Raw genomic sequence first — 17,492 nt, forward strand, 5'->3', positions numbered from 1 at the left:
CTCCAATTAATTTGCCAATGAGCTACAACATATTAATAATGTCAAAGCAGATATGAAAGGCCTCACTTGTCAACAGGTGCAAATTAAATAGAGCATTAATGCTTTTGGTTCCCTATCTTAAAGTGTTTGTGAATTAAGTTTCCACTTAGGTCCTAGTATTGGTGTGCAAGATTAAAAAAAAAAGTCAAGAAAAGTAACACTGAAGAGTGTGTGTGTATATGTGTTTACACACACATTTAACCATTAAAACATTAATTTGGCAGGCACAATGCAAAATGCCAGTCTTCTGAGGTTAATAGACCGGACATGCAATGTATGGTTTAAATGTATTTGATCATTGTGTTTTCCTCAGAATAGTTTGCAATAAACCACACATTTACTGTATTTTATGGTTGTGTTACTTTTGTTCTCCAGCGAACAGAGTATTTGCCAAGCCCGGGCTTCAGTTATGGTCTATGATGATACCAGTAAGAAATGGGTGCCAATAAAGCCTGGACAGCAGGGATTCAGCAGAATCAACATATACCACAACACTGCCAGTAACACCTTTAGAGTAGTTGGAGTTAAACTACAAGATCAACAAGTGAGTAACTATGTCTTTTGTGTCCTGTACATATCCTTTGATTTCTAAAGATGTAATCAGTTATATAATTAATCCTACTCCTACAAAGGGTATATACATTTATACTCTGTTCCATAAAGCCATGTCCTGTGTGATTTCTTGATCCAGGGCTGTACCTCTATTTATTATAGCTTGTTGTTTGTCCTTTACGTGAGAGAGAAATCTCATTGAACATTAGGCATGGAAGAATTTGTGTGTTTTCTGCTCCATTTTATTATCCCTGTTTTCTACTGAAGGCTTTGCTCCCTGCTACTCCCCAACTGCTCTTTACTGCTCCATTCATGGTACAAACTTCTAGTATTCCTGACAAATAAGAGATCATTCACTCTCCCTGTGACTCCTGCCTTCTTGTGATGAGTAACTAAGTTCTCATATTGCATTTTAAAAACCTAGGCACATATTCTGATCTCATTTACAATAGCATAAATGGAGCTATGTGGGATTTACACCATCAAAACTGAGTTCAGACTCTGCTCCCTAGTCAATGGCTATCAGTATGATACGGGGGCACTGTCAGCAGCAGTATCAGGTGTGTCAGGCTGAAGTGTGAAAGCATTTGTTCCCAGGAACTATAAGTAGATGTCTCATTCTAAATGTAATATTCACATTCAAGTGAACAAATCACATGATTCTGTAAACTGTTAAATCAATGAATTACTCCCACTTTACATTTTAGAACAAGAGCCTGGGAGTCCAGAGTCCTGGCCCTGTCATTCACTTGTGTGATAGGACATGTCACTTAACTTCTCTGTCTCAGTGTCTGCCTTTTGTAAAATGTAATGATGCTTACTACTCTGCTTTGAAAAGCGAACTGTGGATGGAAAGTGCTATATATGTGCTAATTAGTATTTAATGTTAGACAATCTGATGTACCCACCGCCTTCATGTTTTTTAAAAGGAAACCCAAATAATTTTTGGAAAATGTAGTATGTTGGTTTTCAACTATTTACAGTGTACTTCTGAAACTGTTTAAAATATTTTTTCATCTCTATTTTTATCCTTTTCTGGTCAGCAAAGATGTTATAAATATACATAACTCTTGAATCTTTTTCTTGTATTTTGAATAGTGCTGAAATATGTAAAGCTGCTGTGTTTAATTAGTAACAAGATCAGATATCTTTGTTTATACTTTGGTATCATTGACTGATGTCAGGATGGTTGTGAAGTAGTGCACATTAATGAACTTCTAGTACCTAGCCCAGTAAGGGAAGCACAAATCGTTGTTTCACATGGGCCCAACATAAATAACAGCTGTTGTAATTTGTATACAAATTTTTCAGCAATTGGGTGATGGTTTTTTTTCCCCCTGAACTACTTATTTGTAACCCAGTGGGCTTTCTTAATCAGATTATAACAATTTAAATTTAGGACAAATTTGAGACTTAAATTGTAAATATTGGCAGTGGTGCTTTAAATGTGTCAGTTCATTAGCTTTAGCCACTGGATTGGATTGCAAAAGTCATTGTTTGCATGAAGTAAATAGGTAGGCACAGGTCATCACTGAAAACATCTGAATTCAGGAGGAAACATATGTAAGAAAATAAAATCCATATGACTACTGAGTGGAGGTGTTCAGGAATTTGATGACAAAAAATAACTGAAGCTACCTGGCACTAGGTTAAAATCTCTTCAGAAAATAAGAAGGTATTAGAGAAAATACTAATTTAAAGATGATACAAAAAATGCATTATAATCACAAAATCCATTGGACATAGCATAAACTGATAGATAAGACTGGGATTTAAAAGATCATTTCAAAGTTTTTCAGGTTCAGAATTTAAACTTCTTCACAGCTCTAAATATCATATCTTCTGTAGTGGTTTATTACTGCAACCAAGATTTGCTAAATAGTTGCTTTTAACAACAACAAATGCCATCCAGTGCAAATTGTTCTCTGTTCAAACCAATTCATGTACCCTCATACTGACTTCAGTAAAGTCCCATTGAAAAGTGAGGGTTTGTTAAAATTAACTATTTAGCTAGCAAAGCATGTTTTCTGAAAATGGCCAGATCCTCAGCTAGTGTAAATTGGCATGAAGTGAAATCACCCGGAGCTATGCCGATTTATACCAACTGAGGATCTGGCCCAAAATCCCTAGCACAAGGTCAGTTTAAACTTGTATTGCATACTGATTGGCAGGATGAGAGAGAGAGAGATCAGTATAATCTACATGACATGACCTTTATCTGCTTTTAATGTCCTCTGTTTAATTTACTCCTTTCCCTAGATCTCTGAGTCTTTCATTTTAATTTGCATTCTCTGTCTTCTGCTGCATCTTCTGCTGCATGTAGGTTTTCCCTTTCTTCTCTTTCTCTAGCTGCTTTTTCTAGCTTTTTCTTCTGGCCCTTTTCCTGGTTTTCGTTTAACGACATTTACAACTTAGTCCTTATTTTCCTTACCTTTCTATCTCTGTTTGTCCTTTTCTCTAATTAGTCACCACTGAAAAGCTCACCAAAAAGGTTCCATCCCACTAGTGTAGTTTTTAAGATGATGTTGAGTGTGATCATATGTAAATTTAACAACTGGAAGTGGTCATCAGACCATTTTATAGGTCTTATTTATGGGTCTCATTTGCACACTTCGTTCTCTCTCTCTCGCTCTTTCTCGGCTGCAATGTTAAAGTACTTATTAACGACATAGTGCAAATGAAGTCATCTGTTTCCCCTGCACAGATGCACGTATCTGTGTAGACTCATACCAGCATGATCAGCAACCCCAAAAAAGCAGCAGCAGTACAGGATGAGGCACTTCTCAAACTGTGGTCACCAGCACTTTAACCACTTCCATTTTGTTAGTCATTCGCCTTGAATATTTGTCTGCAGAAGTCAGCTGCTTTTAGTTTAATTCAGAGGTATGACTGAGTGATTGTTAAGTGAGGAATTTAATATCAAGTGATACGGCCTCAGGAGGAGCGCCTTATTGAGATGCATGTGGCAGGGCTGTGCTGAAAAAATAGACGGGACAAGTCAAAAGTGAATCACACTAGTCTGGAGGATTTACATAAAGTCCCGAGCTAGAAAATTATTATAAAAATGGGCCCTTGGAGAAGGTGGTACTTTTCAGAATTGACCACTGCAAGGTTAGGCCAGTATTGGAGCTTGTACCCTGACAGCATCCTTGTGGTATAAATTTGCCGCATTTTTGAAAATGTTGGGTCAAATTCATTCCTGGTGTAGGTGAGGTACCTCTTTTATTGAAGTTGTTGGGGCCTGGGCCTGCTTGTAGCAGGATTAAATTTGGCTTGCCCTGTGGAGGTATTAGCCATTCTGAGGTTATTAGGCTATAACCCTCTGAATTTTAGAGTATGTACAGTTGGTGACAATCTGGGGAAACATTGCAAGTGCGACAAGCATCAACCTGAAAGGAAATGTCCCTGCATTATTATCGTATAGTAGTGCCCAGATCCCAATCATAGACAAGGCCCCCTGTTCCAGATGTCATACAGATCCATAACAAAAAGACAGGCCTGCCCCAAGGTCTTTACAATCTAAGCATAATACAAAAGACAACAGATGGATACAACAAACAAAGGGAGAACAAGGTAACATTGACACATTCCTGGCCATCATGAAAAGAAATGGTGGCATTGAAAGATGGCAAATATAATATGGATATACAAATATTTTTTCACACAATTAATAATTAAGCTGTGGAACTCATTGCCACAAGATGTCACCGAGGACAAGAGCTTAGCAGGATTCAAAACAGGATTGGACATTTATGTAGATGATATAATTATCTGGTGTTTCAACAGTAAATATTAAAAGGGATGTGTGATGGGGTGTACGGATCCTGTGCTGCAACAGCTACAATAGAGTTAATGGACAAAGCAACTACTTCCTCACCTGCAACTGATTATATAACCAACAGCGGGTGGGATACAAGGCTGCAGCTCAGGCAGAGAGGGACTGCTGTCAGGGTGTCTGTGGAGGACTCTGCACCAACCACAAACTCAAAGACAGGAAGTGGCCCAGGGAATCAGCAGTGAGTCTGAGGAAGCAGAATGTTGTATCAGCTTAGTAGTACAGGGTTCCGAGACTGGAACACAGAGGAAAGGGAGTGTCTGGGTTCCCATAGAAGGGATTTAAATCCCTCCTAATGCAAGGGGGTAAGGACTACTGAGCTCAGGTTGGGGCTGAAGACCTGACATAAGCTCCTAGGACTGTTTGTTGGACTCTTTAGTGTCCTGGAAAGGGTGGAGCCCTATAAGTGACCCTATGGGAGGGCTGAGTTGTGAGAAGATGCAAACCACTTCAGGCGCAGAGTGGCCATTGATAGGGTGTGCCAGAGGCTTCTACACCATGCCTAGCCATGATGGGGGCACACTGGCCAGTGAGTGACCCTTCTACAGGGGAAAAAGGGTTTTCAGAGGGATCAAAACCATCATGCTTCAGGCCTGAAGTTAAACTCTAACTATTGGGAGTTAGAAAGGAGAATCTTTCCTGGTGGGCAGACTAATCCATCGCTGTTTTCTGCAAGGTTTCTTGCACTTTCCTATTAGACAGCTGCTGCTGGCCACTGTTGGAGCTAAATACTACTCTAGGTGGACCACTGGTCTCGTCCAGTGTGGCAAATCCTAGATTCTGACATATGTAGCTCTAGAGGAAACTTCCCCTAGAAATATTATAATAGCTATGTTCCAAACAGTGGAAAATTTTTCTGTATTTATTTATTTTGTTTGCTCCTTTGAAGCATCCAACTTTCCATTTCACAATTCACCTTGTGATCTAACCACCATCTACAGCAGATGCTACTCTGCCCTCATTCTTTCAGCAAGAGGCAAAGCAGTCCCATGTTTGCTTTATTCTGAAACTACTGACTAAGGAGGTAAAATTAAACTCATACCACTTCCTTTCCTTTTCCTTTTAATGGGAGCCATGCTTTGGAGCATGAGGACAGGTTGTATACTTATTCTTCTGCACATTGGTTTTGCTGGCAACCTGGAAAGTAGCAGTATTCCAAGAGTTAATATGGGTGAGAGGGTTCAGAATTCTGTCTCTCCTCCACTTGAAGTGGTTAAATCCTCAAAGTGAAGGTAGCATTCTGAATTCTTCAGACCACATGGAATTAAATGCTCTGAGACGCAAACTGAAGAGTTTACCTGCATTGGTAAATAATTTATTGCAGCGGCTTTTTGCAATTTTTATCTTTAATTGTGTTAGTCATCAAATGCTCCACACCCTTTAGTGCTCTTCAGATTTGTACAGTCCTGCGTCTGAATACCAAAGACTCTCTCCAGATGGAGAGGACAGACTCTTCAGAGTCGAGAGAGAGCCACACACCAGTCTTCCCAAACGTTTCTTCAAAGGCTGTGGCTCTGCCTCCCTGACTTAAGTTAGTCAGAGACAGTTGAAAAGCTTAATTTTTTAAAATTGGTAAATGTGAAAAATACTTGCTTGTTAGCCCAGACATAAGACCTCTTTCGCTCTCTACAGACCCATTTCACCATGGGCATTATTCATGCAAACTTCCCTATATTCCCTTGCCTGAGCCCAGAGGGATTGTCTGTAGGATGAGCAAGTAGTTCTGTCTCTGTGTAATTCAGGGATTGCCCTTCCCCGCCCCCCTCCTCCCCGGCACTGTGTCTGCCATCTAGTGGCAGTAATTGTGGTCTTGCAGAACTGGACTGATACTGCTAATTTATATCCCATAGTCAACTGAGCAGCCTTGTGACAGCAACAGACTTCATTCACTAGACACATGAGCTGATTGGGAATGGGGAACAGAGGTGCAAGATTCTGGATGCCAGATTCAATCCTTTGAGTAATCTAAATGACAGCAGGGGGGTTTTGGTAGGGTGGGAGTTGTTTGTTTTAATTATTATTGGGTTTTTTGTTGCTTTATTTATTTTATTTGTATTACAATAGTGGTTTGCAAACCTAGTCGTGGACCAGAGCTCTATTGTGCTAGGCGCTGTACAAACACAGAACAAAAAGACAATCCCTGCTCCAGAGAGCTAATAATCTAGGTATGACATAAGTTTCTGAGGCATATATCACCTAAGTATTTGGAAAAAAAGGATTCTTCCTTAAAAAAAAAAAAAAGAAGAAGAAGGCAAAGCATAATTGCCCATTTTGCTTCTATTCAGATAAGCTTTTCAAATAAAAATCCCTGTGATCAATCCTGTGTGCCAGTTTGATAATGCTGCTGTGGTAGGAATTATAGAATATCTACTTGAGAGTTCCAGATCCACCACATTCTAAAGGGACAATGCTGATGTTAAACTAACTTGTGCTCTTAGTGTAACAGCTCTCATTCTGGTCTTTCTCTAGTTCTCTGGCTGGCCAAATCATTATCTGTACTGAAAAATATGAAATCTTAAACACAACAACCCACAGATATCTGTCTGAAACATCACCCAAAATGGCTATGTGTCCTGTTTCTGATCTCTCACAACTGTGAATCAGGAGCTTCTCCAGTCAAGTTGGTGGTGACAAAGTAAAGTGGACTGATTCTTACACTTGTAAGAAGGGAGGCTTCTTAAAGGTTTACCCCAGAGTTTCCTTCCGTATACGTCCTTGCTACACAAGCCACTCCAGGGGCTATTTTTATCTGACACCTCAGTATTATTTTCCAATAGCCCTTTGTGGTGAGTGAGCTGCCAAAATGTCTCTGTTTTCTGCTTCCTTCGTCGTCTTTTCTCATTCCTGTCTAAACACTTTCACTCATGCTGCCCCCTGCACTTAAAATAGTCTCCCAGACAGTGTGCTGCAAACCCCCTCCTTCTACTCCTGGAAGTCACTTCTTATCACTCAGTGATGGAGCTGATTCACATACTACCTAATCTGAACCCCACTGAAGAAAGAGTCACATTGACTTCAGTGTGCTTTCAATCAGAATTATAACCTGGAGCTTGGTTGGGCCTATTGTAAAGTGAGGGTCAAAACAACCCCACCTGTAGGGGCCAGCTATGAAGTTCAGACCTAGATTTGCAATACTTGAATATTTGGAATTGTTCTTATCCAGGACATAGTTTCAGGCTTATCTCTCCCCCAGCCCCACCTGTTTAGTAAAGAGACAACCTCCGCTGAGCACATTGATATTTTAATGGCACTGTATCTGTGTGTAACTTTGGACTGTGAGACCTTCAGGATAGGAATTTTTGTTTTGGCCTTATGTTACCTGTCATAAAGTGCCAGTGTAGCCTGCTGGCGAGCGTGCATTATAGGTCCCCGTCTGTGCTCAGTCCACAAAGTACCTGAGGCTATTACGGCATCAATTAGGGATCCTTCGCTATTTAGCTTAAGCTATAGCAGCTCATGCTTTTAGCTTTGGAGGTTCCCAGTTCAGTCCCCGGTGTGTCAGCCAAGGTGACAACCATCATACTATAACTACGAACCTTTACTAATTAGATGCCAATCGTTTTAATTTGTCTCTGAGCATAGCACTTGGCAGCTCCATCTTTAGGAGAAGAAAAAGATGAAAATCAACAAAAAGATAAAAAAACATTGTAAGTGTTTCTCTCCCCATGCCATTAAAATGCCTTTTTATTTCTGTAGCCATGAGTGGCAGCTACAGAACTTGCAGCAAGGCAGCAGGTGGAAGTGGACACTCTGAGTCCTCTGGTACTATCTGTGCTGATCTAATTCTAGACAAAACAATTCCTCCACTTGAGAAACTGGTAGTAACTTGGAGCATGCAGGAGGAGCAAGTCAGGCCTGTGGCATCCACTTAAACATGTAACCTGTTGTGGGGGAGGATTGGTGCCAATGAATCAGTTGCTCCCTTTCTCCAACAACTGTGGGTGATTGCTCTCCAACAGTCGAACCCCTATCTGCAACATGTAGGTGTATGGTGGAGCTTTTGAGGGAGGCATAAGCAGGTAACAGATTTTTCAGGTCGAGCCCGTGTGCCCTGACACTGAATCGAACAATTCTAAATCTCCTCAGCAGGCATGCGTCTGTAAATGTCAAAACTCACATTTGCCTACCTTGTTCTGGAAGGTGTACATACATTTTTTTTTTTGCTATTACAGACCTGAAGTGATCCTTGCCTTTTCTTTCCCATCAGAGAGTTGAATATTTGTAACCTTCATCTATATCTCAAATTGCAGGTAGTGATTAATTATTCAATTGTGAAAGGACTGAAGTACAATCAAGCAACACCTACCTTTCATCAGTGGCGCGATGCACGGCAAGTCTACGGCTTGAACTTCGCAAGCAAGGAAGAGGCTACCACGTTCTCCAATGCAATGTTGTTTGCGCTGAATGTCATGAATTCACAGGATGGAGGTATGAGCAATCACTTTGCTCTGCTCTTTTATTAATCGCTCTGCTAGCCTGTGGTACTTGCTGTCTGCATTTACGTACCTCAGTCATATGTTGCAGGTACGCCCACTATCTGTGCCATGCCAAAACAAATAAGCAGAAAGGTGTAATTTAGTCTCCTTGTTGAGGGTCTTTAATTGCACCAACAGTTGCTGTGGCGGGCGCTGTACGTATTTGTATGATTTGCTTTTCCTTCTTTCTTTCTTTCCATTTTTCACTCAGTCTAGTCCACACCAAGAGATTAGTGGCAAAATGTTGCCATCCTTACACTGCACAGTAGCTGACTGGGCAAGTAGCTCCATTTATTTATATGAAACTACTGGTGGAGTAATGTACAACTCAATATGGGTAAGAGAGTCAGAATCTGAATCTAAACAAACAAAAAAGCTAGAGGAAAGCTGTGACATCTCATAAAATTTTACATATCGAACTTGGAGCTTGTGTTTCTTCAGGTGTCTTATCTGTCAGTTACAAACGTTGGCTACATTGGCCTACCTCCCTTGCATAGAGGGTACAGTGTTTGGCTTCTGGTTATAGGACACAGTAAGGGTCAAAAATTTAAATCTTGGCTTTGGCTTATGCTGTTACAAGTAGTATATTGACTGCAGTTCAGGTTTATAGTGGAAAGTAATTGCTTCATGAGTGGAAAAGGTGACTGGTGGTGTCTTGCCAAAGACACAGACTCGGGGCCGTATTGCCCAGTGAAGGTCACTTTCATAACCCAAGAGGTTTTAAGTTTCTTCTGTAAGCTTAAAGCCTTTGATCTATAGTATCAGAGTCAAATTCTGCGCTCAGTGATGTGTCTGTTTGGGGCTCTGACCCAGAGCGGCCGTTTGCCTCTCTGGTTTTCTGGTAGGCTTGCCTCAGCTCCTTAAGTTTCATGTGGCACTGCTTCGGGTCCCTGTTATGGCCTCTGTCCTTCATGCCCTGGGAGATTTTGACAAATGTTTTGGCATTTCGAAAACTGGAACGGAGTTCTGATAGCCCGGATTCCTCTCCCCATACAGCGATCAGATCCCGTACCTCCTGTTCAGTCCATGCTGGAGCTCTTTTGCGATTCTGGGACTCCATCATGGTCACCTCTGCTGATGAGCTCTGGCCAGCGTGGCAAGCTGCAGGTGACCATGCAAACAGGAAGTTGAAATTCAAAAGTTCGCAGGCCTTTTCCTGTCTACCTGGCCAGTGCATCTAAGTTGAGAGTGCTGTCCAGAGCGGTCACAGTAGAGCACTCTGGGATAGCTCTTGGAGGCCAATACTGTCTAATTGCGTCCACAGTACCCCAAATTCGACTCGGCAAGGCCGATTTAAGCGCTAATCTACTTGTCAGAGGTGGATTAAGGAAATCGATTTTAAGAGCCCTTTAAGTCGAAAAAAAGGGCTTCATCGTGTGGACGGGTGCAGGTTTACATCGATTTAATGCTGCTAAATTCGGCCTAAACTCCTAGAGTAGACCAGGGCTTAGTGGGATTCTCCTCTGCATGTCTAGGAAGCAGTATCCTGCCACCTGCCCTCCACTGGTCCTTCTTCCTTGTTTGGCCCTTCCTCCTAGAAGAGGACTAGAAGCACAGTGGGTACCAACTGAGCACCAACTCCTGTCATAGCTAGTAGTGACATCATCCACTGCTTTCAGCCAACAGAGGGATTATGCTTGAGGATTAGCCCTATGTGCACATGTTACCCTTTGGTAAGTGTGAGTTACAGTTCCCCCCCATGCCCAGTCAGTATAGCAATTCATGCTTTTAGCTCTGGAGGTCCTCAGTTCAATTCCTGGCGTGCTGGCCAAGATGAAGGTTGTCATACAAGCCCGCTGTCCATGCTTCCCAAGGAGCCACTTCCTCCCTCCTTGTGGCAGCACAGAGAGTCACAGTGCTGTTTTGCAGCATCCATAAGTGTGTAAAACATTCTAAGTGGATGGACACCCCCTCCTCTCCACCCCATGCCCTCTTAACTGTGTCAGTGGATACATGGCCTTTTCACTGTATATGGACCTTCGTACTGCATATCCCTCATCCCATGATTTGACCTAATATTAATAAAAATGAATTTTAAATATCAGGTGAGACCATTTTTGGAGTAGGTGGGGGAAGAGGTGTGGTGCTTTAAACATTCCGTCTGCAGCCAACCCAAACTTTGTAGGATTTGGCTAGAGCAGGAGAAGCAGAGAGGGAAACTGATTGATGTAGTGTGTGTTATCTTGGCTCAAGAGGAGTGAAAGGCAGAATGTAAAGAAATGGTATAAACGGTGAATAGATAAACTAAAGCTGAAGAATCCTTTGAGCTCTAGTGCTCGAAATGTTATCAGTATTTTCACATCAGGGAACATCAGAGTGTCGGCTTAATTTTTCTGCTGTTGAAAGGTGGATGTCATTTACTTGGTTCAATAAGCTGTGGTGGAAAGTTTTCTCCTGTGTCCTTGACAACTCTCCATTTTGGGGCAACAGAGTTCTTTACTCTAACAGACGTTCAGCATCTCCTTGCCACTTTCCACAGGACTCCTGCATTGTTGCGCTTTAGACCAGCAACAGCAGCAGAAATACTGTAATTCATCTAGAACAAAGGATTTCCCATCATCTTTGAAGAGCATAACAAATCTAACGGCTCTGTAGTCCCTTCTCTGCTGCGCTGTGCGAAAAACACTTCAGGAAGGAAATTGAGTCTAAAGAAGAAAAAGTGTTGAGAGAGCTAAGAGGGACTGAAGCATGTGGAGAGAAAAAGGAGAGTGGTACATGTGAGACTCTCCAGCTTCGTCACACCCTACCCTGTTTACATTCCAGAGAGATGTACAAACTGGTGAAATTCCCAGAGTTCAGGGACAAAAAGTGCTTTCCCCCTGGCTTTTCTACTAGTCCCGATAAGTGACAGAAGTATTTGAAGAGCATGAGAATTTGGGAAAATATCCATCAAGCCTTAAGAAATGTAGTATTTGTTTGTTAATAGCAACCTAATCTAGGCTTTAGTTCCTGACTCAGTGGAGGACATCTACAAACTGTTTCCTTCATGAATGTGCTTTATGGACTCACTAGTGATGACTCCATTTGGGGTTAATTTGACCTATAAATCAACATGTCCTACATTAAGCATCTACCATCTTGTTACGTAGGGCTAGATTATGACTTCAGGCAAGGGATAATGTGGAAGCTCCTTCACCCCATGAGATATTGTTCGACAGAGACAGTCCTCTGAGTCACTGAGTCACAATCCCTCCCCTGCTTCTTCCTTGCTCCTCATGAGAGAGTGTGATGGGATCCCCGGGGTACAATCTGAAACTGTGGGACCACTGTGCCTCCTTAACTCTCTAGCCTGGGTTGTCTCTCACAAAGCTAGGCCAGTGACAAGCAGCAAAACCCCTCCAGGCACTGTGATCACTCAGCCATCAACAAGTGGAGCTACACACCCAGCTAAACAGCATGAATACTCTCTGAGCCACTCTTGAATCATACAGAGAGAGGCACCAGCAAATCACCCCAGCTCCCAGCCTTGCACCCCAGAAATATCTGGTCTTACACCGCTCAAGAATCCCTTGGACAGTGCAAGCTCATAAGTTCACCACTTCTTCAAAGGAAAGTGGACATGCACCAGCCTTTGTAATCTGAAGTGAGATTCCCCAAGCATTTCAACCAAAAACACACTGTTTTACGTTTTACCTAAAACAGATTTATTAACAACAGAGAGACAGATTTTAAGTGATTATAAGTAGCAGGCATAGAGATCAAATTTGGTTACCTAAGAAATAAAAATAGAAACGCAGTCTACATTCTAACTTTAACGGACTAAGCAAAAATTGAATCAAGCAGTCTATCACCCTAACAGATTTGCAGGCAGCTCACAGGTCCTCAATACACAGGCTGGATTCCCTTCCAGCCTGGACCAGTCTCCCTAGTTCAAAATCTTTGTCTATCAGACTGTTTTCCAGGTGTTGAGATGTGTGGGAGAGAGGTCAAGTGACGATATCACTGTCCATCTTTTATACTTTCTTCCAGCTGCTAGAAAGACCCTGGCTGTGACATGGGATCAGGCAGTCCTCAATGCATACGTGCCCTCTCTGAGAAGCTTGTGGGATAGCGTATTCTTCTTGATGGGCTAACACCTGTCTGGCCAGTGATAGCTGCTCCTACTGAAAGGCTGGCTGTGGGTGTTTCCCAACCTCACAGAATATTTCAGCAACCATATAGCAGTACTTCATATCTTCATATATAATGATAGCACATACAATTCAACAGGATGTTATGGTTCAACAGATCAAGACCTACAAACGATACCTCACAGGGCATGCATTGTACAAAACATATAATCATATGACAGTGGTGAATATGTGGGATCCGGGGTGCTATGCTGAGGTACAGAGTGTCACAGAGGGGTTGTCCTATTCCTTCAGGAAATTACTTCCATCCTCCCACCATGTTGCTCAACTACTCTGGTCAGTGAGTAGGGAGGGTGGAGCCAAGACTCTGCCCAATCCCTGCCCGCTTTCTCCAGAGAGGGAATAAACAGGGGAATAGCTCCACTTCTTCCTGTGGGCCTGAAGCCAAGGTCCAGATAGCAAGGTGAAGAGGTTCAGCAAGGCTTCCTACTCCCTTGTGCAGGCACATCATCCCATCCTCAATCTAGCCTTCTTTCAGACAGAAAAAATCATGTAGTTTTTGTTGTTGAGAAATAATTTGGTATATGCAGGGGGAGACCATAGGTTTTAGGGCCTGATTCTGCAACTGTCACTCAGGCTGAGTAATGGTGTGTAATGACAGCAAAACCAGGCTCCTTGACTGGGATCTTCAGAGGAGCCAAGGGGAGATAGGCACTGCAATACCATTGAAAACTCAGTTGGCTCTGGTTGCCCAGTTCCCTTGGGCTCCCCTGAAACTTGCAGCGTCAGTATTTGGCTGTTTCTCTGATACATCTCATTTCTGCTCTTTGCTGCATTGTGGTTGGAATCCTCACCCAAGTCTCTCTCAAAATCTGCAGCATAGAAGAAACTAATGACTTTCACTGTTGCAAATTGTCGGCTTCTCTTTCCTTTCTCAGCTGATTTAACGTGGTGTGTTGAGTCTCAGCACTGCCATTTTGGCTCTGTGATAATAGACTGGGGGATGTTTGTCTGTTTATCGGACACCTAATTTCTTTCAAAGAAAGAGAAATCGATCCTTGAAATAATTTTGATTTTTAAAACCTCCTTCAGTTTTATGTTCACTTGCTACCATCTTTATTTAAGTGCTTGGATAATCAGTAGCCTCTGGTGGCTCTAGAAAAATGTGACTGATTTCATTAAGCACAAGAATTAGTTTAACAGGACAGGCATTTTATTTTTCTTTGGCCCTGGTCTGTCAAATGTGCTTTCATTCAAGTGGAATCGTGTTTTATTTAATTCTGTTCCTATAGATACATTGTTCCCCTCCCCCTTTTATTTTTATTGGTATTTTAAAGTCTTTTAAAACTAAAAATAAAAAACTAAAAACTGAAAAGAAAATTCTGTGATGCTGCTGTCACCGATTAAATGAGAGGAAAACAATAATAAAAATTGTTGACAACATAGTGAATTTGCATGCAGTGTGGTTGTAGCCATGTTGGCCCCAGGATATGAGAGAGACAACTCATATCCTGGGACCAACACAGCTACAACCACACTGCACACACCTCAAAATGTTGTTGACAACATAGTGAATTTAATATCTTTTATTGGACCAACTTCTGTTGGTGGAAGGGACAAGCTTTTGAGCTTCACAGAGCTCTTCCTCAGATCTGGAAAAGGTGATGAGTGTCCAAGCTCAATAAAAGGTGGGTCAGATTGTTAAGCATAAGGGGCTCACACATGCTGTAGGAGACAACTTAAAATGAAGTGGACAGTTAAGGATTAGCAGGCAGTCTCGGGCGTTGTAATGAGCCATAAACCCAAGGTCTCTGGTAAATCCATTATTTTTATCAGGGAGTCAGATGTTGGCACATGCAGGCCCACATTTTCAATGATCCTCAACAAATTCCCTAGAACAGTTAGTGGGTACACACAAATTTGTCTGTGCGTTGTGCACACATCATGTTTTTACTTCTCTGGCTGCCAAATCTCTGCAAGCAGATGGCTCCTTTGCACGTGCAAATAGTCTGCTTTTTGTTACCAAAAGAAAGATGCCTGCAAATTTTAAGAACAAAGTTGAGGAAGCCTATTGAAGATTTGTTCCTGAGATAAAAAGAAAAGGAGTACTTGTGGCACCTTAGAGACTAACAAATTTATTTGAGCATAAGCTTTCGTGAGCTACAGCTCACTTCATCGGATGCATTCAGTGGAAAATACAGTGGGGAGATTTATATACATAGAGAACATGAAACAATGGGTGTTACCATACACACTGTAACCAGAGTGATCATTTAAGGTGAGCTATTACCAGTAGGAGAGCGGGGGAGGGGCGGGGAGAGGGGAACCTTTTGTAGTAATAATCAAGGTCGGCCATTTCCAGCAGTTGACAAGAACGTCTGAGGAATGGTGGGGGTGGGGAATAAACATGGGGAAATGGTTTTACTTTGTGTAATGACCCATCCACTCCCAGTCTCTATTCAAGCCTAAGTTAATTGTATCCAGTTTGCAAATTAATTCCAGTTCAGCAGTCTCTCGTTGGAGTCTGTTTTTGAAGTTTTTTTGTTGAAGAATGGAGACTGGGAGTGGATGGGTCATTACACAAAGTAAAACCATTTCCCCATGTTTATTCCCCACCCCCACCCCCCACTGTTCCTCAGATGTTCTTGTCAACTGCTGGAAATGGCCCACCTTGATTATCACTACAAAAGGTTGTCCCCGCCCCCCGCTCTCCTGCTGGTAATAGCTCACCTTAAGTGATCACTCTGATTACAGTGTGTATGGTAACACCCATTGTTTCATGTTCTCTATGTATATAAATCTCCCCACTGTATTTTCCACTGAATGCATCCGATGAAGTGAGCTGTAGCTCACGAAAGCTTATGCTCAAATAAATTTGTTAGTCTCTAAGGTGCCACAAGTACTCCTTTTCTTTTTGCCAATACAGACTAACACAGCTGCTACTCTGAAACCTGTTCCTGAGATGTTTCTTCCATGTAATCAAAATAAAAGGGATAGTGTTCTGGTCTGTCTTTAACCTTTAAATTAGGTAATTTAGCCGCTGGACAAAAGACAGTCTCTTTAGCATACTTGAGTTCAGTACAAGATGTGTTCTGAGTCAAAACACTCCCTGCTTGGGAGCACAGAGTCCACCAATGACATAGGTAATGATGCAGTTGAAGAGTTATGGCCCAACTATGCAGCCCTCTCTTGCAACAGACTCAACTGAGAGGAAAATCTCCTGTTTGACTCTAACTGTGCTGAGTGAATCACCATATGCTGCCTCTGCACAGCCCTTTCTGCACCTGGCCGTTCTCCACAGAGAAGTCACAAAACCTCTATTAATTGCCTTCCTCTATGGCGCCAGAGAAACGTTCCCTGTGTGTTCTCATGCATCTTCAGACTCTTCGCCAGGTCAAGCATCCTGGGTTGCCTGCTGTATGACGTTCCAGAAACAAGGCTCATTTTCCTGGGGTAAATGCTCCCCTAATTTCTCCTGTCAGTCCCAGCAAATTGTAGACCAACAGCAAAATTCACGGAGCTTTTTTGCCTGACAGGCATATGTTATAATTCTGCCTCTTCAGCCTCCATTTTAGATAGACGCATTTAAGTGGGTGATGAAATTGAAAGTAAAACCCTTCTTCAATACTTAGTGACACTGCCTTCCCCACTTGGGTGGATTTGCAAATGGCAGCTCATCTCGACATCTGCATTAGCAGTATAGATAAAGGTCTTTCCTCAAGGGTTCCCAATTCAATTAGTTTTGTTAACAGATTCTTTTTTTTTTAATTTTAAGGAGTAGTAGATCCTATTGGCAAATCACCACAAGCCTGAGAGCACCAAATGGCAAAGTCACATCCAAAGTACAATGCCCTCAGTGCAGAAGTGCACATTAAAATCTGCCAGGACATCAGAGTCTTTGTGGTAATGTGTCATTGTCAATAAAGCGCTGGATTGGCACTTGGGAGACCTGGTTCTGTTCCCCAGCTCTGCCACTGACCTGCTGGGTAATCTTTGGCAACTCACGTCCCTCTCTGTGCCTCAGTTTTCCCGTCTGTAAACTGGGAATAATGATACTGACCTCCTTTGTAAAGTGCAACTTGCCAAATAACTATGGGAGTGACTCTGTGGGGCTGGAAGCGTATATAATGCCATAGTGCAGATCATCTCAGATTTACACCAGAGTTAAATGGTTAGGAAAATTCTTCCAAAGAGTGGAGTGTTAATTGACATGTGTGTAAATGATAATTGAGTGCTAGATCACAATTTAATAAGCTGCCCTAAGTAAGGGGTCTTCCCTGCATACTTGCACTGTCCCTGGAGCAGACCAGGGCATGAATTGTGACTCTGAGAGTCAGTTAATTTCCTGATTTCCCCCTTGGTTTCAGGAGGTAATCCATTAGTGGCCTCTGCCAGTGGCAGATTACTTGTGCTTTTGCCATGGCTCAGCTGTGCTGGCTGGCGCCCATAACGGAGATGGAGCAAAATCAATGCAGCTTGTGCTCCTGAGTCATTTATGTGCTTTTGAAAATCCCACCCCAA

General features: G+C 42.2%; 1 protein-coding gene across 4 annotated transcripts in view; it reads left to right on the top strand.

Moving 5' to 3' along the window:
• The window catches only part of EVL (Enah/Vasp-like), a 224,882-nt gene that overhangs the window by 115,555 nt on the left and 91,835 nt on the right, over positions 1–17,492 (top strand). For all 4 annotated transcript variants that reach the window (XM_073349640.1, XM_073349638.1, XM_073349641.1 and 1 more), the window contains exons 2-3: positions 415–583; positions 8,677–8,854. In XM_073349640.1, the coding sequence (XP_073205741.1) occupies positions 415–583; positions 8,677–8,854 (347 nt within the window). The remainder of the gene's footprint in view (positions 1–414; positions 584–8,676; positions 8,855–17,492) is intronic.

This window comes from Lepidochelys kempii, chromosome 6 (genome assembly GCF_965140265.1).
Source record: "Lepidochelys kempii isolate rLepKem1 chromosome 6, rLepKem1.hap2, whole genome shotgun sequence".
In the NCBI taxonomy this organism is placed as follows: Eukaryota; Metazoa; Chordata; order Testudines; family Cheloniidae; genus Lepidochelys; species Lepidochelys kempii.